This window comes from Camarhynchus parvulus, chromosome 3 (assembly GCF_901933205.1).
Source record: "Camarhynchus parvulus chromosome 3, STF_HiC, whole genome shotgun sequence".
NCBI classification, from domain to species: Eukaryota; Metazoa; Chordata; class Aves; order Passeriformes; family Thraupidae; genus Camarhynchus; species Camarhynchus parvulus.
The window spans coordinates 9,469,292-9,492,748 of record NC_044573.1 but is presented as its reverse complement, the minus strand read 5'-3'; the positions used below and the strand labels follow the sequence as shown (position 1 = coordinate 9,492,748).

The window sequence follows — 23,457 nt, the reverse complement described above, 5'->3', positions numbered from 1 at the left end:
GCATGTCACACAACAGTGTCCCCTGTGCGACTCTCCAAGCCCCTGACACACAGTGCTTCATCTCAGTCACCTCACCAAGCCAATTCTCCATCTGTCACAGCAACAGAAGTTAAAGCCAGGTGAACTTGGCACCATGCAGGCTGACAAACCCAACAGGCCTTTGCTGTTCTCCCAAGGAAAATGCAGCAGGACTGTTCAGAGCTCTCCATCCAAACAGAAAAGCTCCTGCTGAGAAAGAGAGATCAGCCTTATGTTCAAAGCTGCATCCAAGGGCTCACTGTGACACAGAATTCCAGTGTGCTTTACAAGGAGAAAGGCACACTGGAATTGTAGTACCCATCATCCCCTCAGCTATTGTAACAGAGCTTTCATCAGCACCAAAGAAAGGAGCAGAGCTAAAGTCCACTGAGCTCTTGGTATCACCCCAGAGCACTTCACTCAGGAAGGATTTGGGTAATTAAAGAGGAGGAAACCGCTAGCACTGACCTAAAGAGCTGCAGCTAAATGCCACTTCATCACAATGACATGCAGCAGTCCAAAAGCCAATGTCTCTGCCCTCTGCATCTTGTTTACACCAAGGTTAACAGTTCACCAATTCACTCCAAGGAGTTCATAGCCCTGCAGACCTTGCTGGGTCTCTGACATCTATTTCAGGTTACAATGGCAATTCAATAATATTTTTAGTAAAGATTTAGGGCATGAGGTGAGAAGGAAAACTTGTTTCTGCCAGCTCTGTATGCTGAAGAAGAAAAAGGAACAATCCCAGCAGTGACGTTAAGAGCTTGTGGGACAACCACAACCTGAGTTTTAGCAGGGCTCCCAAGTGGCCAGTGATCCTCAAGCAGAGCTCTGCATCTGCTCAAAAGCTCTGCTCTGCAAGTGTCTCCTCTCATACTCCCACTTTTTAAATTGCACAGGAAACAAACTGCCTGCCACCAAAATATCAAGCATTGCTGGCTGACAGACTTCCCACTCTGCCTTCTCTTGACACCAGCAGCTCCACATGAAGGACCTGGGAGCTCTGCCTGTACCAGATGCACCCAGTTTCACAGCCTGACTGACTTTCAGAGCCCACTGACAGCTGGGGGAGTCACAGCTCCATGCAACCAACACAAGGTTTAGCTGGCAGCAGGCAGATAAGGAGACAAGACAGCTGCTGACTGTGAGGAAAAAGCCTTCCACACACAGCTAACTACAACAACTTATTTGCTACATTTTTCAGTCCCTGCCTCAAAAAAATCAGCGTATGAGCGAAAATCAGCTGCCTCCTGTGCTCCTTCTTTTGCAGCCCTGTTTTTAAGCAGGTTACATGAGAGTGTCAGCATCATCAGATCCCTGTTGTGATCACTGAGCAGACAGAGCCAGAAGCTTAAGAGGTCATTATCTCACCTGCAAAGTTTGTACTGGCACAAAGCAGACACAAATTTAAAGGAATTTAAAGATTTATGCAAAGACTTTGCAATCACTTTCATCAGCTGTTCACACTGAGAAACCAACCTTTGCATAAAAGTGTCAGGGGCACACAGGTTATGTTCCAGCAGCTCTAGTACAGAAGTTTGCTACAGACAAGAAACAGGGCAGTTAACTGTGGAGTAATATTTCAGCAAAATTTTCTTGATACTTGTGCCCTGCAGAAGCATCTATTCCACCAACAAAGTAAAACAAAACACATTTTTTAAATGCACAGCTGTGGTGCACTCCAGTCCAGTTCCTCTCCTTCAGACAAGAAACAGGGCAGTGAATTGTGGAGTAACATTTTAAATACCTTCAGCAAAATCTTCTCGATACTTGTGCCCAGCAGAAACATCTATTCCACCAAGAAGGCAAAACAAAACACATTTTTTAAATGCACAGCTGTGGTGCACTCTAGCTCAGTTCCTCTCCTTGGATACTTTTACTGCAGGGCTTTACATGAAATCAAAAATTTCTCCAGGCCTTTCAGGAGACAGGGCAACATTCTCTCATATGCCATAGTCTGTCCCAAAAGAAACTTGGGTAAGACACAGAAAACAGCCTCAGTTATGCAAAGAGGACTTCCTCCCTTTTTAGGGAACCACAGCCCCTTTCTTCTGCCACCAGGAGACAATCATGCTCTGACAAGACCTTTGGATACCTCTGTAAATGCCCTTACATCCAGTAAGACTTCTCACACGAGAGAAGAGCCAGCCTCAGAGCTGCAGAGGTGTCATGTTCCTGCACTCATATTATCAAATGAGAAGACTGGCTGGCTTTTTCCAAGCCTGACTTGTTCCAGGTTTCTCCTTGCTCGAGGCAGGTGTGTCACCATCCATCTGCAATCAACACATCACTGACTCAGCCTCTGTGGAAGTGGAATGAGCCTGTAAAACCAGTCCTCACAGGAGCATCAAGACTTCATGCCAGTTTGTTTATTCCACAGGCATTTTAGTGCTGCTGCTTTACTCTTCCATTTGAAAGACAATCAAAGATTAGAGAATTTTTTTTAAGAAAAAAATAGTTTCTATAAAAATACTGTTCTTAAGCTCCCCCTATGCTGAATAATGAGACCTGTCTGCCAGTCAACCCCCACTTCTGCATACCATGGATGGATTATCAGGACCCAGCACAACATCAGGAATGGGAGCCAGTTAAAATGAAGTGTTAAGGTTCTTATGAGAAATGGAACAGCAGTGGCCTGGTTCAGCAGCCTGTCACCATGCAAAGTTTGTTGCTAACATTGTGCCACCCACTACAGCTGGCACTTGACATACTTCAGAGAGATTTAATCTTTCAGACTGAATAAAGCCTGTCTGTCCAGCCTGTACAAACAGAGGAAGCTTATGGGGTACAAGTCCAGTCAGTCTGCAGTACCCTTAAAAAAATTAACTGAGAACTGCACTCTGTCCAAAGGTTACTTGGTGAAATACATTGGCAAATAAATCACTAGTGAGAACTGTGTACCCAGAGGCAAAGCTGTGCTTGCCCCAAGGGTGCCAAAGCATCAGCAAAAAAGAATCACCACAGCAGATTTGTTTATTCAACCCCAACTTGAGATCCCATCAAGTTTAACTTTCATATCCCACCAGAAGAGGACCAACAGCTGCAAGGGCTGGCAGAGCAGTGCTAACCAGCTGGTGCTCAAGCAGCCCACCCTGCACTGGCTTTTCCCAAAAAGAGCAGCCCCTGGCCAGCACAGGAACAAGTCAGCCTGATCCACTCCTGCCACAGGACTGCAGCAGCCTGGCAGTAACACAGAACAGGGTGACAGAGGCACTGACAGGGAAGAGTCATTTTCATTTGCATAGCCCTCCATTAATAGAAGAGCAGAAGGCCATTGAAATCAGGCAACATTTTTAGCATCACCTTCCCCTTTTCTGGTGCTTTTCATGATATATTTATAGCACATCTCTTTCCTTTCCAAAGGTGAAGAAATGTAGCAATAGTGTAAATTTAGGTTGGATTGTCACCCAGTGGCAGAAAAAGAGAGAGCAGCAAAAACTTCAATTCCAAAGAATCAATGCACTGAATCACACAGCTGCTGAAGCAACCCCTTTGGTTCTTTAAGATGCAAAACCTCTTATTTAAAATTATAGTATGTTTTGGGTTGGAAGGGACCTCAAAGATCATCAGAGACTCTTCCTGTGAGATTGGGTTGCCCAGAGCCACCTCCAGCCTGGCCTTGAACACTTCCAAGTGTGGGGCATCCACCACTTCTCTGAGTAACATGTTCCATTCTCTCTGCTCCATGATCCTGCCAGGCACAGAGGTGAGACTGGCAGGCTGCAGCTCCCCAGGACTTCCTTTCTTCCCTTTTTTTTTTTTTAATGGGAGTTATTTTCCCCTTTTCTAGTTGGTGGGAACTTAACTGGACTACCACAACTCCTCAAATACAATGGACAGTGACTTCATCCATCAGTTCCCTCAGGACCTGTAGAAGCATTTTAACAGGTCCTGTGCACCTTCATGTCCCTCAGATGATCTAAAATGTGATCTACAGTGGGTGATTCTTCAGCCTCCCAGTCCCTGCCTTTCCTTTCTGCATATTGAGCAGTGTGGCTGGAGCACATCCTGGTGGAGAAGGGGGCAAAAAACTCACTGAGCACCTCAGCCTTTGCCATGTCTCAGGTAATCAGGTCTCCCCTTTCCTTCCAGAGAGGGTCCTCATTTTTCCTAGTGTTCCTTTATATCACCCACACACCTGCAGAAGCTTTTTTTGTTGTCCTTGATGTCCCTGGCTACATTTAATTCTCTCAGAGCTTTATCTCCTCTAACCTCCTCTATCTTTACCTTAACCTTTATCTCCTCTCCTCCCTGGCTGCTTGGACAACCTCTCTGTATTCCTGCCAGGGTACAGGCCCTGCTTCCACTCTCCACAGGTCTCCTTTTAGTGTCTGAGCTTGTCCAGGAGCTCCCTGTTCATCCACACAAGGCCTCCTGGCATTTTTGCCCAGCTTCCTCTCTATTGGGATGCACCACTCCTGAGCCTGGAGGAGGTGATCCTTGAACACCAACCAGCTTTCTTGGCTCCTTCTTCTCTCCAGAGCTTTATCCCATGGTATTCTACCAAGCAGATCCCTGAAGGTGCCAGTCTGCCCTCCTGAATCCAGGGCAGCAAGTTTGCTCTACACCCTCCTCCCTGCCCTAAGGAAGTTGGATTCCACCACCTCATGATCCCTGCAGCCAAGGCTGCCCTTGAGCTGCACATTCCTCCTCCTTGTTGGTGAGCACAAGGTCCACCACAGCCCCCTCATCCCTGGCTGCTCTACAAAACTTGAGTTCTTGTCTGGAATTCCTTTGTGCTGCCAGCCATTCCAGCCACAAAATGTGACAGCACAGGCTTTCCTTTGCAAAGCTGGCAGCAAAGCATCCTCCACATTTACCAAGTAGAGTAGCTGTTAACAGAGGAAATCTCTGGACATGCATTCCAAAAACTGCCACCAAAGTCCTTCCTCATCCACCAACAGTAGATTTTACAGGTGCCATTTGAGTCCACATCCACCTTCAGACACCAATCTTCCCCAAAATCTTTACCAGTTCTCCATAAAAAGCATGTTGGAGAGGATTCCTGCAGCTAGCCCTCTTCTCCCTGGAATGGTCACATAGGTAATGAACAGGAGACTTTCAGGACCTGGTAAAACATGGAAGAAATACTACAAACAACCCTTTTCAGACCCATTGGAACTAGTCCTTAATAACACAGAAAATACAATTTTCATTCATCATCTGACCTCAATGCTATAAAGAAACACAGGAGTCCACAGGTAATGATCCAATTTGATTCTGCATGTTGATTAACAGTTAATTGCAATGTCTGATGTTACTTACACAGGTTGGGACTGAAGAAACCCAATGGCATAACTGGATTCCTAGGCATGTCCTGGATGTTGCTGCCTCTACCACGGCACCATGGTAGAACATTAGAACATGCACTGTAATCCCTCCTGGACAGGAGGCACTAAAACAGAAATTAACACATGCAAGCCACCCTCTTCCACCCAAATCACACACAATTTAACTCCATCCATCACAATTCCTTCCAGAGGAAGGGGACACACAGTTGCATTAAAGGCGACATGATGGTGTCGGTTCAAGATGATTCCAAACAAGGCTGGGCACAGGAAAATCAATGGATTTCCTTGGAGCAACGAAGAACTGAATGAAGATGCCTCCCCATAGTCCTCAGATATGAACAGTAATACAGGCCAACTTCAGAGCATGAGCAGTCAGCCAGGACAGAGGACAGGTAGAGCAAACTGTATCTCTTCCTATGGCCACAGTGCACTGTAACACTGTCGCTTTTTGTCACACTTTTTGTCATTTGGTCACACACTGCTTCAAGCACATGCTTCCTCTGCACCTCTGGAGTAGCACAGGACAGTGGCACTCATCATGGGCAGGCAGTTAAACGTGCTGGAGATCAAGCCTGCCAATATAGGGAGAGCGGAAGGATCCCAGGTAGAGGTGCCCATTGTGCTCGTGTGCCTCGCTGACATAAGCCACTGTCACTCCAGTGGGATCGTGGAAGCTTCTTTTGTAGGATCCTGTCTCACTGAGTTCAACAACAAGGCTATATTTGGGTACAAACTTTGTCACAGTTTCCTGACTCAGCAACTGGAAGAAAAGAAAGAGAAAGAAAAATCAACAAAAGGTTTTGTTCTCCACAATCTGATCTCAGACATTTATACAGGCAAAGACCACTCCACGCTCCTCAGAAGCAGCAGCTAAGAACACAAGGACACATTTTGAGTGAACACTCTTACACAGGGTTAACACATCAAAATCTGTAAAGCCAACTTGAGAAGAAACAAAAGGATCAGCAGAAGCTCACTCTACTCCAGAGGCAGGCTGAAAGGCTGCCTGCCCACACAAGAGACAGCAGCTTGCTCTGCTGCAGCTGATGCCAAGCTCCCCACAGCATCACTCACAGCTCCTGCACTGCACCAGGAGAGACAGGGACAGCACAGACCTTGTTCAGCTGGAATGAAATCCTAAGCACTGCTTGCTCTTTTTTATTTTTTTGAGGACAGAAGTATTTTCAAGTCTTTGCATTGTTTAAAAAGCACCATGCTGTTTCTTTAGGCCTTAAAAAAAACCACATTATCCTTGCCCATCCGAAAGCGGGGTGACACAAAAACAGGCATAAGTGAACCAGAACAAAATGTCACCTAACACCATCCACAACGTGCACACTGTCTCCTAGGGTGCCTAGGGCAGTCATGGGAACAGCTCACACTTCCCAAACGCTCTTCAGACACCTGGCAATAAGCAGTTTAGGCACTTCAGGTGAAGTCTTCACATATCCAAATGAAGATCCTGTCTTGTTGCATGGTTAGACATAGTCTCTTTTTCTTTCCTAAGATCAAGATGGAAGGCAACTTAAGAGATGTGTACCTGCTACTCAAAGAAGCAAATGTTAAATTTTACTACCTATTAATAGATAAGGGCTGTTCTATCAGGGAAAAGCAACAACAGCTTTAACCACAACACCTAATGTTTTTTTAAATCTTTCTGTGAAGAGGAAGAAACAGGACAAACAAGTATTTATCACTTCCATTCCTCTACTAAAGGTGATATCTTTAAAAAAGGTTTTTTTTGTTTTTGTTGTTTTTTTTTTTACCTTAAATATCATCCTTTTAATCCATGTTTTTTCAGATAAGAAGTCCAACCAAGAAAATCCAGGATTGGGTCTCACAGCTGCCATAGCTACCCAATATCCTCCAGAGCTGCTTAACCTGATATTGTCTGGAAGACCAGGCATATTCTCAACAAACATATCTGCTCCACCTTTCATGAGCCCAGACACATAATACCTGAAAAGTATAGATAACAGGTTAGAACATCTAAACTCAATCAGTTTAAATAATAAGTGAGAGTCCCAATATTTAAAAAAATATTTTTTTCCCATTATTTTGGTAGAGGGAAATACAGCACTGCCACACACTTCTCCCCAGGAAAAAAGTCAGCTTACTCCACTGTGCTTAAGGAGCCCATGATGGAAAGATTATGCAACCTAGACATTTAAAGTGAAATAAAAATATTGAGTATTGAGGAAGGTCACCTTCTTTGTCATTTTTAACCAGGCATAACTGAAATGTAGGGTTTTTTTGTCATTCCATTAATTTATTCAAACAATCCCTACGCAGATTAGTAATAATTTCAAAGTCATACTCACCTTCTGATTCTAGCCATGGTTGTCTCCTGCACCAGGACAAAATCTTCTGCAGGAGAGAGCTGCACACCATTGGGAAACCTCAGCCCCACCATTAAGACTTTCACTTCTTTGGTCACTGTGTCATATTCAAGGAGGCTGAAAAGAAACCATTTTTGAGTGAAGATGAATATTTATGCATCTGCGTTTCATTCTTCAGGCATTCCATCTTTTCTCACATGCACCACATTTAAGTTAAGAAGGCAGAATAGCCAGGAAGTATGAGAAATAACAAAACACTTGAGAGTGGCAGCATTCATGCTAACAACTTCACTTTTAAAACAAAGCTCCATGCCAGTCCTCTTGAAGGAAAAAGGGGAATCTCATTTATTTTGCTGCAGCTCTCATTAGCAACACCCACACAATTCCCTCACCCTCTCCTGTGCACTGCAGCGTTTGCAAAGGTGGGTTTATAAGGAGAAAAAATGTGAAGATCAAGGAAGTGGAGAATTGCACTCCTACAGCTGAGCTGACAGCAAGTGAAATGCCTTGGTGTCCTAGGGTGATGTTGTGATGCTCGTATCCCCATTTGTGTGTTCTGATTATGCTGGATATTATGTTCTGCGCTGTGACGGTGTTCGCAGGGGCCTTAGGATGAGGGAAGAGACGAGGATCTGACTCCATGTTTCAGAAGGTTTGATTCATTATTTTATTATATATATTATATTAAAACTATACTAAAAGAATAGAAGAATGGATTTCATCAGAAGGCTAGCTAAGAATAGAAAAAGAAGGAAACAAAGGCTTGTGTCTCAGACAGAGAGTCCAAGCCAGCTGGACTGTGATTGGCCATTAATTAGGAACAACCACATCAGACCAATCAAAGATCCACCTGTTGCATTCCACAGCAGCAGATAATCATTGTTTACATTTTGTTCCTGAGGCCTCTCAGCTTCTCAGGAGAAAAAATCCTAAGATTTTTTCCTCAGAAAAATCCTCAGAAAATATCATGGCTACACTGTGCCTTCAAGACTGGCTCTGAAGAGTGAATGTTTTGTTTTGGTTTTGTTATCAGCCACTCCCCCACAGCTGGCAGGACACAAAGATGGGGCAGTACATAGTGCTGCTTTTGCTTTCTGCTTGGCTTTTGCTTCTGCTTTGCTGCTTTTTGTTTCTGCTCATTAGCTAGTTTAGCTAAGCAGTCCAAATTTTTCCCTGGACTGTTTTTCCTTTCCCTTTTTTGGACCCACTCAAACCTGGTCCGGACTGGGACCTGGGAACACTGAGAGTTTGCACCTTGTGGCTGCAGCAGCTGCCCAGCACCAGAGGGACTGATAACAGAGTGACCACCCCCAAGAGAGACTTTCTGAATTTGTCATCTTTTTCAGAGTGGTGAAACAGTGGTGTCATCTGGTATTGCTCCTTTTGTGTGCTGGGAGGTGCTGTGCCTGTTAAATAAACAGGTTCTTTCCACTTCTCTCTGAGGAATCCTTCCTGAACCGGTTGGGGAGAGGGGCTGTGTGGGTTTGCTCTCTGGAGGGGCCCCCTTTGGAGTTTTTCTCCCAAATTTGCCGTAAACCAGGACAGGGAAGGAGATACTTGCCGCCCATCATCTGTGCCTTCCATAAGCAGGAACAAGTAGTCTTGTCTTTGCCATTTACTGCTGGAGTCAGTGAAGTAGATCTTCCTCCCATCCCTGGTCACTGTAAGATCGTTTACAAATGACAACTTCTGGCCTTCTATGGGTGTTTTGGTTGACACAAGCATCTTTGTTTCACCTGGATACAAAAAGAAGCAAAAAAAGACACACAGTGTAGCCACACCAAAATGCATCTCTCTTTGCGTAGATTTGGGTTACAGGGAAGTGAAGAGCTTCTCAGTACCACAGTGAGATCGAGGCAGAAACAAAAGTACAGCAAACATGACAAAAGGTTTTATGTGTCAATCTTTTTCTTTTATGAAAGCCAAAAAAGCTACAACAGAGCTCTATTCATGGATCCTAAGATACCAATTTTAACAACAAAACCCATGTAACACCAGAAGACAAGTCACTGGTAGCTCTGATCCGGACAGCCAGACACAGTGAGGAAGTGATTGCTACAGGGAAATAAATATCAAGTCCTTGCATGATTCATTTCATCCAGACAGCTTCAAATCACTTTACAAAAAAAGACAGGCATTGTTTTGCCTGCAGCATCTGGCAAAACTGCAAATGAAGCCCAGATTTGTCAGTGGAAGAAAACTTTGGAGCAGAGAAGTCATACCTGTATCAGGATCAACTTCATAGAGTCCATAATAAGCATCTGCCACAAACAGGGTGTTATTTGGCCCCACTCTCATGCCAAGTGGTCTTCCACATGTTGGCTCATCTCCACGGCCTCCTAAGGAAACAATTTTAAACTGGTTTTCCAAACAGAAATAAATACAAGGCATTCAGGGTACCTACACAGGTGTGGTGGGTCTGGCTGGGATGAAGAGCCCTCCCAGTGCTGTGCTTTGCACAGGCAGCTAAAAAGGTGTTGTGGCTACTGCTGAGCAGGGCAGGCCCAGCATCAGTGCTCTCTCCAGCAGGCTGGGGGTGGGCAAGATCCTGGGAGGGGACACAGCCAGGACAGATGGCCCAAACTGACCAAAGGGACATTCAATGCCACACAGGAAAGCTAAGAAAAAGGAGGAGGAAGGAGAAGCAATTATTATTTACATTTGCCTTCCAAAACAAACTCTACAGGTGCTACAGCCCTGCTTCCTAAGAAGCAGTCAGACATCTCTGGCTGATGGAAAATAGAGAATAAAATATTTGAGGTTTGTTTTTTTTTTTCCTTTGCTTGTACATATGACCTTTGATTCAAATTGTGGCTTATAAAAACTCTACGGCATACATATAGCATATATATTCATTTAAAAATGATTCCTACTTTACTAGGTGGGAGTGAAGCAGATAACCCGATGCCATGTTTTCACCAGTCTGGAGATAATCATAGAATCTGTCAGGCCAGTAACTAACAGCTGCCCAAGCTGGGAAAATCAGAAAATCAGATTTAACAAAATGCTTTTTCTCCAAAAGAATCAGCTTTATGCATGTTTAGGGGTGTGTGTGCTCTGTTTTTATGATTAAATAATTTTTAAATTAAAAACCCCTTTCTTTTTCTGAAAAGGTCCAACATTGTCATGAACAGCTAGATTCTCAACACAAAGACACTGAAGACTTCTATATGAGTTGGAAGGGGAATTCTGCAAACCTGAAGAATTTAGATATATTCAAGGAGATATTTGAATCCTGAAAAGCTATAGAACTTCAGGACTGAAGTTAAGCAGTCTGAAAGCCTTAGCAAAAGAAATTTTTGCAGAAGGCAGATGGCTACAGCTTTTCCATGTCCTAATTCAAGGAGTACAAAAGTCCAGGCTCCCCATTACCACTTTGACCCCAAAGAACCAGGGCAGCACATCCTTCCCACCTCTCCCAAGCTGCTCAAGTCCAATGGAAATGAGCAGGAGAAAGGTGATTCTTCACGTCCACCCCCACCCACATTCATGCCTAAATCCAGTTTCCCATCAGCTGTCCTAACAAGGCTGTTCCACTTATCATGCAGCCAAGAGAGTGCTGCCAAATCAGCCCAGAGTCTGATCATGTCAGAGTCTAAACATGTCTAATCATCCACCTAAAATTACACAGAACAAATGATGGACATGTCAATGAGAGCTAATAGGGACAGCAACAATTCCTGACCTTAATTTCTAACTGGCAATCAGCACAGGGCTGCAGGACCTCAGGTGAATTTCTGTATCATTACCACAAACAAAACTCCCATCAGTCCCAAAAAAACCCCTCAGGTGAGTTTCTGTATCATTGCCACAAACAAAACTCCCATCAAGTCCCAACAAACACCAGCCAGGCTTCTCAGACTGCCCAGGCACTGCTGAGATGGACATTAAGTTCCCCACAGAGATGGTTCTGTAATAAATAAGCTGCTACCAGTTTTCCTCACTCAGTTCCAGAAATCCTATTAAATGAAGCAAATAATTTGTTCAGGAAGAGGTGTAGAATTCCACAAGAAATAACTGCAATTTAGGAGTGAGAAAACAAAAATACCATGGCCAATGCACGATCTCTAAGTGCAGCAACAACTCCCACTGTGCTTACAAACACAGGAAGGGAAAGAGGTGCAACAAAATGCAAGGCAAAATTCCATAGTTGGGGAAGGTGATATTTATATTCAAAAATCTCTAAGTAAGTTGCTGTCCTTCTGTCCTGGGTAACCCACTAAGTGTGTATTGTATTCCATATCTTCCCTACACCAACCTGCCCAAGATGACCACTATCCCTTTAGAACCCAGGACCTGAAGAAGAAATGGGGTGTTTTAGGCCAGGCTCCTGCAGGCAGGTGACCTGGGGTCCCTCTCAAAGAGAAGGAACAGGCACACAGAGCTCCTCTGTCCTCCCTAGGGCTTGGGAGCAGAGGCTGCAGCTTTTTTTGGCCAGGCTGCCAAGAAAGTTGTCTGGGGCAGGTTCTCTGAGTCAAGGCAGTGCAAGGCAGCCTGGAAGGTTTGTTTATCTCCAGGGTTTGGAGGATTCTGGAACATCCTTCTGGCTGCTCTTGCCAGGGGCAGCTCCATTTCTGGGCCATGGAGGACGTTTCCTTCAGATCTTTTTTCGCTGCTGCCACCCAGGACATCTCCACCAGCACCATCCCCTCTCTCCAGGAGTCCCAGCCACTGGCCCAGTTCCAGCTGCCACTGTCAGGAGAGCTCCTCTCAGGTGGTGTGGAGCAGATGGATCAGCAGCATTTGACTGGGTTTGGAGAGGATTCTTCTGTTTTGTCCTTGTTCCCTGGTGGCTGTTGTTTGGAGGATGAGGGGGCTCTATGATCATGGAGGCTTGGTTGCTGTGTTGTTTTTCTTTGTCAACAGGATTCAGCATGTTTGTATCAAGTGGTTATTACTGTTATCTTGGTTGTTGCTGTTTTATTCTTAGTGAACTGCTATTTTTTCATTTATCACACTCATCTCTCCTTATTGGTGAAAAAGGAAGGGTTAAAAATACAAGGAGAGATAAATCATTTTGGAGTGTCCTGTCTGTATAATTGTTTTAAACCAAGACACTTTCCCACTCACAAATTAGCTCGAGTTCATTCACTCACACTTGTTTAGAAGTCCTCAGTTTTTATGAGGTGGCCCTTCAGCTCAGAATCTTGGTGACTTCAGCTTTCACAAATATTAGACCAGGTTGCTGCCCATTTTTTTCTTAAGATAGATGCTTTTTCTGGATGGACTAACAGGAAAAGGAATGTTATTTGTGTAGCACTTCACTCTTGTCTTCCTCCTGATGTTAAGATGCAGGATTTTCCACCAGCACACCATCCATGGTGAAGGCCTGGTAGTCATGACACAAAACCTCCTTGCATTCCTAAATTTTACTGCTGGAAACTGTGTGCTTTGCTATCAATACCACCCATTTCTTTTGGCCCTCTGTTCTACTCTTCCTTCCAATGTTCCAATATTTTCACTCATATTTCACTGATACAAACACATTAATATCTCTGCTACAAATTTCTGCAGAACAAGATGTGCACCTGCAATCCAGACTGAACACAGCTTAACCAATACATGCCCTTGAGCCAGACATTTTCAAACACACTGTGCTCAGGAGCTGTCACTCACCACAAGGGCCATGGCCAATTCTGGCTATTGTTTGTATTTCCCCATCTTCAATTTTGATAATCTTCCCATCAGCTGTCCCAGTAAACAGAACATCTGCAAAAACAACTTGTGTGATTAGGCTGATCACCAAAGAATACTGGTAAGCATCCTTCTACTAGCATGAAGTAGGGAATAAGGAGAACTTAGCTCATTTATTCACAGAAAACTTATTCCCAGTCAGGTTGATTATTTTACTCATAGGTCAGCTGTCCCTTGCAGGAAGGTTTCCATAAAGAGTTTCCAACAAGACTGATGAAACCAGGCAACATAAAAAATCAGTAGCTTCAGGTAATCCCTTTAGCACACTGTTAACAGATACAGGTAAAAAAGTGTAATCTGAGGAAAGAATTTCCAGTAGCTTCTTACTGGGTAATATAATTTCTTACAAATATTTTACTAATAAATTAGAAGACAAAGTAGAAGGAAAATAAATTATATGGAACCTACTGAGCACCTCTTGCACTGAAGGATCTTTCAGTAGGGGTTAAGAGTATTTCCAAGTCTTACCCCTCCTTCAGGAGGCACAAGAAACAACTCCTGCACAATGCTGGGCTCCCACTACAAGGATCTCATGGCATCAGAAGCACAGGGAACTGATTAAGAAATTGCTCAGAGGTGGCATGGGTTTGTGACTTGGGAAGAACCCACCTGACACAAGAAAAAAGTGGCACCTATGTTGGTTAGACTTCTTGCAAGAAGAATCCAAGCTTTTAGAGTTATTAATATAGAATATCAGGGAGTTATGAACATGGGACATGATATTGTGCAACAGCATTAAAATGTAAATTAGCTATTTATCAATTTGAGATTTGTTTTCTGTCATAAAAGCAAAGATCAACACCACAAAATTCAGCTCACTCAGCAGCAATGAGCTTTAAAAGAACAGGTAGTAGTTTCTAAATATTAATTCCCAGTTAAGAGGAATTTCCCAAACTAAAAATGGGACCACTTCCTCCAAATGTAAGTAGCCCCTGACTACACTGTTGATGGTCTCAGTCCTGGAAGACAGGGATTTTTAATGTGACAACATGATTTATTTCAAACTCATGAAAGAGGAGAAAAACTAAACGTATACACAGGAGAGATCACATACAGAGAAAAGCAGAGAGCCAAGCCCAACAAATCCTAGAGAAAGAGGAGAAAAACTAAACGTAGCAAAGACAACCTAGGTTTCTCTGCATAACACAACTACTCTTAGGAAACCTGCACATTGAAAATAACTCCCAGAGTTTGTTATCTAAGAGGGCTACTGCTGAACAAACTCTTCCCAATGGAACAACGTTTGAAGAGCCTTCCTCAGAAGCTGCTTTTGTCAGTGCTTACCCCCAATATTGACAATGGACTCTGGTCCAACCAGCCGGTTCTCCCACAGCCGTTCAGCTTTCCGTAACTTGGTGTTGGGCTCTAAAACACCCGTCAGGAGGGGAGGCTCCTTCAAGCTACGAAACAGGAGGAGCATGTGATCCTTTGCACAAAATGCAAACATTCTTGAGCAACATATTGGATCATTTTTTCCCCCAGTTTGCCAACTCCTGCACACTTGACTTATGCCTCACATAAAGCATAGTTCAAAAAGTGCTGCAGTACTTGAGCACTTGGCCCTCAGTGAAAATGCAGTTCTTGTCTCACAGAAGGCAAGAGAGCACCTGTGTAATTACAAGCTGCACTGACAGCTTGGGTAGCAGACAATAATTTTCTAGATTAATTATTAAAGAAAGTAATTCAGCTCCTTCCATGATCAGCAGGGACACATAACTGCACAAGACGGCTCAGAAACAGACTGGGTGTGGATAATATTGCAATCACTCCCCAGTTTCTCAATCCAGATAGAACCACTTTGCACTGCTAACTCTTGTTTGCTGAAACACAACAGCAGAGCTCACAGGAGAAGTTATGCTTCCACAACATTTGCTTCAAAACAAAACAACCTTTTACCTTATGGGCTGAGGATCTATAGGACAATCCAGGAGAACAGTCACTCCAAGCAGTGGCACAGCCACAGACACAGCCAAAGTCAGGAAGGTAACACGGAACACCTTGCTGCTGTAAGTACTGCCAAAACCAAACAAGAAATAGGATTAACATCGTTTTCAGATACAACAGTCCTTAAAATATCTGTAGCAGCCTCTTTTCTTCAGAAAAGGAAACAGCAACACTTTGGCACAACCACCATCCTCACCTTCAAGGTCCATTTTGAACATACTAGGATAAGAGGAAGATATCAGGATACTGGCATAAAAGGTTGAACATTTTTATGGGAAAGCTTCATTCATGCTACAAGTTACAGCTTACTAAAATAAAAACAAACAAACCAAAAAATAAGCCAAAAAACAAACCACCAGAGAAACAGGATATTTTGGTTGTGGTTTGGTTGGGAGTTTTTTAACTTGATCTTTACTTTTGATAATGGTTTCTATACAGCACAAGTTTTGAATAAAAACTTCCACTAAAACAACAAACACAGAGGAATCTGTGCTTAACTTAGTAAGCACTGGTTTGAAACTCAAACCCCAGAATGCAAAAGCAATTATTTTCTCTTCATGCACTAAAACACACAATAAAATAAATAAAAATTTCTTCCAGGGGAGAAAACTGTATTTTGCTCTCTAAAAGTTTTAGAGGAATCAATCAGGCATTTACAGAGAAAAGCAGAGAGCCAAGCCCAACAAATCCTAGCCTTGAACTGGGAAAGCAGCACATCTAATTTTAGCTGTTCTGATCCATTCACTGGCCCAGTCAGCCAAGCTCCTGACTGGATCAGTCAAATAAAGACAAACAGTGCCTGGTGGTGCCGCACTAATCCCTGGACCACTTCCACTGTTTTGTCCTTCATTAGTCAATCATCCAGACAGTAGGAAATATGAACCACTGCCCAGAGCACAAATATCCCAGCTGGGCACCTACACACATGCACTTGTGGTACTGATATCAGCATCAAGGTAACCTTTGGGATTATCAGCGGGAACAGCAAGGACAGAACTAGGCACAGGGATTTAGGCAGGATTTAAGCACCTCCTGCTTTAACAGGAGATGTCTTGAGGAAGCAAAAACCTCCCAGTCTGTGTCCCCTTGGATCTGGAATTGAGAGCAGGGTGTATGGATAAAAGGCAATCCCCAAGTTTACAAAAAAATTTCAGCCTTTGGCCTGGTCTGTCCACTGTCCTCCAAGAGATGAAAGTTCAGCAATGTAAGATTAAAAGTACTGTCAGCACCTCTGTGATAGCTGAGAACAGCTCACACAAAAGGAGCTGGGAATGAACAGGAGCAGAATGGAAACTCATCTGCTCCTAAAAGCTTTAGTAAGGACCATATTTCTGATCCTCAAGCAAACTTGCAAGGAACTGACAATAAAGAAAAAAGGCAGGAAGAACAAGGTGACAAGCAAACTCACACTTCAAGCCTGCAAATCGCAAGACCTAGTTTAGACACTGCTGAAACAACAAGAATTTAAATAAAACCCAAAAGCTTTACAAAAAAATAAACTAAAAAGTCATCTGCTCAGAGTCCTTCTTAATCTACACAATATTGAATAGTGACAAGTGACAGTCACTGGAGAGAATCACTGAGGTGAAGGTCCACTAACAGTGAAACAGAAAACCTTAGTCAATTGTGTCTCTGTGATTAATCCTACACGGCCTACAGCCACAAATCTCAATAAAGCAACTTACCAGGACTACAGCTATAATCACAGCAATTCCGTTGTTACTACAACTAAAAAGCCAAGACATTAAACCAGCTCTTGAAGACAACAGTAAGCTGGCAAGATGGGTCACCAGAGCCAAGAGGCCAGGCCCAGGAATTTCCTCCACTGTTTCCATACAGAGCAGCCCCAGTGAACACTCTGGGTCAGTGATAGAGCCCTAGAAATCCAACTGATTTGAGCACCAAGAGAGGCTGAAGGCAGGAGGAGCAGCCTCTCAAGCTCAGAGATGCTGACGCTCTCCTCCAAAAACAGGGACCGAGTGCAAGCCATCAGCCTTTCATTCTCATGACCCCGAAGGGCAGAGATAAGAATCTGCAAAGTGTTCAAATCAGAAGTGCTACAATAGATGGCGAACAAAAGTACTACAAGTCATCAGCTACCTTATGCAATGAAAGGCAAAGCAAACACTACCACTACCCTTATTACTGCAACTGCCTATAGTCACAATGAAGTGATTTTGTTGTAAAATTCCTAAACAGAAAATTGTAAATAGAATCTTTTTTTTAATTTAGCCACTAACAGACTGTTTATTAGGTCAGACACGTGCAGACCAGTCCAAAACCCCGCAGATTACTCTTTAAACCACTACCAAGACATAAACACCCTAAACCACAATTACACAGGATTTAATCACACCCACAATAAACCTGCACAAGCCGCACTGGGATAACTGTTATTTCTTGCCTGGCAAAAGAGAAACAGGAGAGGAGAAGAGAAGTGAGGAGAAGAAGAGAAGGGGGAAGAGAAGGGAAGAGAAGGGAAGAGAAGGGAAGAGAAGGGAAGAGAGGAGAAGAGAGGAGAAGAGAGGAGAAGAGAGGAGGAGAAGAGAGGGGAAGAGGAGAGGGGAAGAGGAGAGGGGAGGACAGGGAAGACAGGGGAAGACAAATCGGTTTTTTTGTTGTTAAAAGCCGTTCCTGCAGGTCGGCAGAACACGTGAGGTTCTGTCCCAGCCCCTCCCCACAGTCAGCCCCCTCCAGGAGGAGCAGGAGCAGCGGGCTGGCGCCCGCGGGTGCCCAGCACCAGCCAAGCCGGGAAACCGCGGCCCCGCTCCGCAGCGGCCCGGCGCCCCCAGTGCCCAGCCCCGGGGCATCGCCCAGCCCTTCCAGCCCCTCCCCGGGCACTCCGAGCCCGCCCCGCCGCCCCCCGGGCCGGGCCGCGCCATGCCGGCGGTGTCTGCGCCCTGCCCGGGCCCGGGCCCAGCCTCGGCCCTGCAGCCGCAGTGTCACGGCGGCCGCCCCGCCCGGGCCCCACCTGCCCTCCTTGGCCTCCTGCGCCGGGCTGTCCTCGGTGATGATCTGCGGGCGGAGCGGCCGCCGCTGCCGCAGCCCCTCCGCCTCATTCATCCCGATCCCGGTCCCGATCCACCGCGCACCGGAACCGCGGCCCCGGCCCCTCAGTCCAGGCCCCGCCTCCCTACTCTGCCCCCACCCCCCACCCTCAGGCCACGCCCATCAGTCCAACCACGCCCATCATTCAGACCGCGCCCTTCATTCTGGACCACGCCCATCGCCCCGGGCCACGCCCTTCCGCCCGGCCACGCCCCACTCACGCCCCGCGGTCATTCCCGCGGCGATCTCCAGCCCTTGGAATGGCAGAAAAGCTTCCCAGAAACCCCTTGGCCGTGACAGAACTTATTTCCATCCATAGGAAAGTTTTGGGATTTTTGTCGTTTGGGTACACTGCCATACACAGTGTGGCTCTCGCTCATTCGCTGAGCCTCAATTACAGGCATTTTTGGGGGGTTTTGACGTATATCTGAGCTTTTTAAACAGATTTCACTGCCAGGACAGTGTTTCCTGCCACCTTTTCTTTGTAACCACAAGAAAGGCACGACCAAGTTTCTTCTCTAATATGAAAACGTCTCCAACAAAAATAATATGATTTTCTGCTTAACTAAACTTTTATTGACTCTCACCATAGTCAAGCTACTTGGGTTTCCTTTTCCTGCTTGAAGCCAAGGTTTAGGCTCAGACCAAAGCACCTCTGAGTGCCGTGAGTGACAACATTCAGGGCAACCTCGTTCTGCAAGAATCCACCAATGTCCAACTCCCTGCCAGTCCAACAGCAGGGAGATGGGAATGTCGACGTGGGAATGTGCTCAGTCAGTTTTTGAAAGCAACTGTTTGTGAAAAACGCCAATCCCTTGTTTTTAAAAGTTTAATAGTAATAAAATGGTTATAAAAATAGCAATACAATTAGAGTAATAATAATTTTCGACAATTTGGATTAGGACAATATGAGACAATAAAACAAAGAGTTACAGCAATCTGGGTGCCTTTTTCTGGGCAGCATAGGCCCAAAAAAGGACCCACGTTAACAGAGGATTAACCCTTAAAAGCAACAGCCTGTTGCATATTCATACACCTCACCCATGATGCATAAATTCCATGCAAACCCAGGATTCTGTCTGGTCAGTGTCAGCTTCTTCCTCTGAATCCTGACTGCGTCTTCATGGCTGAGCAAGACAGGAAGAACTTCATTTCTCCTGATAATGGAGCAATAAATTTTCTTTCTCTGAAAGATTTAGCTGTCCTGTGGCTGCTATCTCAGTGCGAGTCCTTTCTTTAGAAAAAAAGTATCGTACATAGCATAGTTTCTATTTTAACATTTTATTATAACCTAAAACTATATTTAACGGACTACTTGAGAAAATTAATACAGCATAACTTCCTAACATAACACATATAATATTCATTTTAATATTTGCAAAAGCCAATCATAAAATAGGCAACATTTTTCACATGTTGAACTGCCTGCACATCTTCAGGAGGAAAAAGCCAACTCCAGTGTGGGAAGAGCTGCTCTTCCAGCTCCCCTGGCCCTGGTCAGTGTTGGAGTCAGGATTCCAGTCTGCAGCAGTTTGCAGGTGGTGTTTGACAATGCACTGAGGTGGGGACACAGTTTCACTCTTCCTCCTGTGCACTGGAGATGCTATTGCTGCTCTGGGTTTGTGTGTTCTAGTTTTATCTGTTGCTGCACAACAGCAACAGAAATGTCATTCAGAGCCCTTGCCTTTCAGCAACAGATCTTGACCAATGATAACTTCAGCTTATATAAATGCTGAACTTCGTATGAATTTGATTTTGAGATAGCTCATTTTAATACAAACAAGCCTATGAACTAAAATTAAAATTTTGCTTAAAATTAAATAATACATTTTTTTTCCAATTCATGGTGGTGTCTGATAAAAAAAACACATTGATTTATCCTATTAGGGACATGTGCAAATTTGATGAAGTTCCTTTTGAATAAATTTTGCTTACAGAAAGTTCCTTACCACTGCTAATAAAAGTTTGCTTAAATTATATTTGCTATAGCTCAAGAAAACCTTATCAGAGACACAGTTCCTGTCTCTTGTGGCATGAAAGCTGTTTTGGGGAGTGGGTGTAAAACCTCCCCAGTGTGAGGATGGAGAACATCTTGCACTGTCTGTACATAACTGTTTTCTGCTGGGGAAGATCCTCAATATTAGAAGAAGACACTTTGATAGTGCTTTTACCTCTTTAATATTTAATAGAATCTTAATCAGGGACATTTTTTAAGAGGTTTGGTTTTCAAACATCTGTTCTGCCTTTTAGCATATAACAATGAAAGCCATAACAATGTTATGGTATGTCATGAAAAAAAAATATTTTGTGCCCCATCTGGGGGTGAGGACAGATTTAGAAGAAAAACCTGAAATTGCCAAGCTGGATTGGTGCTGCAGTTGTGTTTTTTGAGGGGTGTGTGTAGTTGTCATATTCCCATTATGACGAAATATCATCCATCTTTCTCCTCAGAACATCATCCAGCGCTGTAGCCAAATGTTTTGAGTGATTTTCCTTTGGTACCTTGAGGCAGTTTGTTCCCCTGCCTTCATTAGTCCTTCATTAGTCAATCATCCAGACAGTAGGAAAAACAATAAGCCAGACCCGTTTGCAGTCACAGGCAGAGGGGATTACAGCAAAACCTCTTCATGTCTTTCCCAGTGCTGCAGATCCAACTGCAGACACTTGGTGGAGCAGGATATTTACCAGTTGCTTCTCACTGCACGCTGCTGGCTCTGCCTGTTCCTAAGGAATGCTTGGTGGAAAAGCACTTTTTTTTTCCACTTGTTCTTCTGCTTGCCCTCTCTACAGAAGATTGTCGGAGGTTCAGGCAGTTCATGCACCTTTCAGTTCCCTCCTCGCCCAGGGCCACAGAAAGGAAAGCTGCACATGCAGCAGTTGTGCCTTCCAGAACTTCCAGCTGCTGGATGATAAGCCCATCCTGGGCACCTGTGTGAATTGCAAATGGAGACGACCTGCAATTGAAAATGGGGAATTTTGAGGCAGTAATATTTCCCCTGCGAAATACTTCTTCTGTGGGGGGCACAGTGTGGAGAAAATGTCACTCTGCGCAACAGCTGTACTAAATGCCCTTGCAGATGTTCAGAAGATATATTGAACATTAAAATGAAATATTTGATATTGATCCAAAGGGTGAGATACATGGCTGATCATATATTAACCAGTGGGAACCGGGTCCAACATATAAACAGGGAAAGATACATACAGCACCTCTACATAACCAGATGTTCCCATGATCCATGTGTTTGGGGGTCCCTGAGGCTTGGAATGTGCACACATGAGCTTTTCTGCTCTTCCTAGGACAACATTCCCAGAAATCTTCCTTATGGTGCTTGAGTTCTCTGCTGGAGCTGTGTATTGCTAGGTTTAGTCAGCCTGACTAAGGACCACCTTTGTCCTGTATTTCAAAAGAATTTCTGTATTTCCCCTGTGTTTCAAAGGGAATCATGTATTTCTGTACTACAGAAAGAGAGCTACCTAAACCTTAGCATCGGGTGAAGTGAATTCTGTCAGAAGTACTGCAATACATGGCAGATACTTAGGAATAGAGGTGGAAATTAATGAGCAGAGAAAGGGAAAAAAGTTGGAAGTGGAAAGGAACTTTCTGTAACCAAAATTATACAAAAGGAACTTCAGCAAATTTGCACATGTACTTAATAGGATAACATTTGTAAAATTTCAAACTATTTACAGTCAGCAACAGTGCTTTAAAAAAAAACCACTAACCCATAATGTAGCTATAATAAAAAAGCCTTTATACTGGCAAGAGAGATGATGCTCCTGCAAAGTTCTTCAGATGATGCAAGGATCCAAAGCAGAATTATTTCATGCTCTTTCCAAGTTTTGATTTTATAGTCTTGTCAAGACTGTGAAAGCAAAGTGATGCTGAAGACAGAGGATGGACATTAGAGTCATACAGCAAATTCAGCACATGTTTATATCTGCTTAACACAGCCTTCAGGGAATGGAACCTTGCCAGGCCAGAAATTCTGAATTCCCACCAAATCAAATGGGAATTGCAAGTCTTAGCAAATAAGCAAATAAGAAAATAGCAAATAAGAATCTGAAAATGATCAAGAAGGATGTTATACCTTCAGCAATCCTTGTTGGTACATCTGTATGGTTAGTCTAAAACTCAGCTGCAGAAGAGCATGAAAATCTACAGCTGAATGAAAAGATGGTTTCAAAGGAACATTTGATCCTTCTTGGCCCAGTTACATGAATACAGCTTAGAGATGATTCCATGGAAATCAATGTGGCTGTAGCAATGCAATCTCAGTAAAATCACAAAAATATATGAGCCCACAGGATACATGTCATAAAAATACAGTCTATTCCACCTGTTTCAAGGTTCCCTAAAACACACTGCAATTTTAAGATAAACTTTGTGTGTTCTCACCCTGCATTGCAAATAAGGCCTTCCTGGGGAAACTGGATTATCTGCTGTCACAGGTACATGCCTGAAAGTGTGCTGGGGGCTGGGGCACAAAACTGCAAAAAGATTCCCCAGGAGATGTCTGATATTTGCAAACCATATCCTGAGCTGCATCAGAAGCAGCGCAGCCAGAAGGTGGAGGACAGTGACTCTGCCCCTCCATACCATTGACATCCCCCCTGCAGTACTTCATCCAGCCCTGCTGGGCTCCCCAGCACAGATGGCAAGGACATGGATGGGCTGGAGCAGGGGCTCAGGAGGGACACCGAGGTGCTGGGAGGGCTGGAGTGCCTCTCCAGCAAGGAAGGGCTGAGACAGCTCAGCTTCTTCAGCCTGGAAAAGAGACTTAGGCTTGCCCAAACTTTGACCTTCCGCTGATGGCAACCTACAAGAAAGCTGGGCAGGGACTTTGTACGAGGGCAGGAAGGGACAGGGCACAGGAGAATGGATCCAAATTGAAAGAGAGCAGGTTTAGATGAGGAATTCAGAAAAAAGACTCTCCTGGAACAGATTGCCCAGAGAAGGTGTGGATGTGCCAACCCTGATGGTCTTCAAGGCCAGGCTGGATGGAGCTCTAGGTAAGCCAATCTATTGCAAGGGGTCCCTAACCACAGCAGGGGCGTTGCAACAATGTCAACTTTCAGGTCCTTTCCAAGCCAAATCATGCCATGACTCCATGATTCTGGGA

The 23,457-nt window shown here is 44.3% G+C and overlaps 1 protein-coding gene across 1 annotated transcript; it reads right to left on the bottom strand.

Moving 5' to 3' along the window:
- Positions 1 to 5,236: 5,236 nt before the first annotated feature.
- APMAP (adipocyte plasma membrane associated protein) lies at positions 5,237 to 18,409 on the bottom strand. Its single transcript, XM_030946389.1, has 9 exons — positions 18,258 to 18,409; positions 15,239 to 15,355; positions 14,627 to 14,742; positions 13,265 to 13,357; positions 9,871 to 9,987; positions 9,210 to 9,384; positions 7,631 to 7,765; positions 7,076 to 7,268; positions 5,237 to 6,069 (listed from the first exon to the last, which is right to left on the bottom strand). The coding sequence occupies exons 1-9, from the start codon at positions 18,347 to 18,349 to the stop codon at positions 5,860 to 5,862; spliced, it is 1,248 nt and encodes a 415-aa protein (XP_030802249.1). The 5' UTR covers positions 18,350 to 18,409; the 3' UTR covers positions 5,237 to 5,859.
- Between the last annotated feature and the right edge of the window lie 5,048 nt (positions 18,410 to 23,457).

Excerpts from the sequence above, each read along its gene's own strand:
- APMAP (XM_030946389.1), bottom strand. The coding sequence starts at position 18,349 with ATGAATGAGGCGGAGGGGCTGCGGCAGCGGCGGCCGCTCCGCCCGCAG. Across the intron at positions 14,743-15,238 it reads ATAGATCCTCAGCCCATAAG|CTTGAAGGAGCCTCCCCTCC; the intron begins GTAAAAGGTTGT and ends CCTGTTTCGTAG. Across the intron at positions 6,070-7,075 it reads TTAAAAGGATGATATTTAAG|TTGCTGAGTCAGGAAACTGT; the intron begins GTAAAAAAAAAA and ends CTTTTCTTCCAG.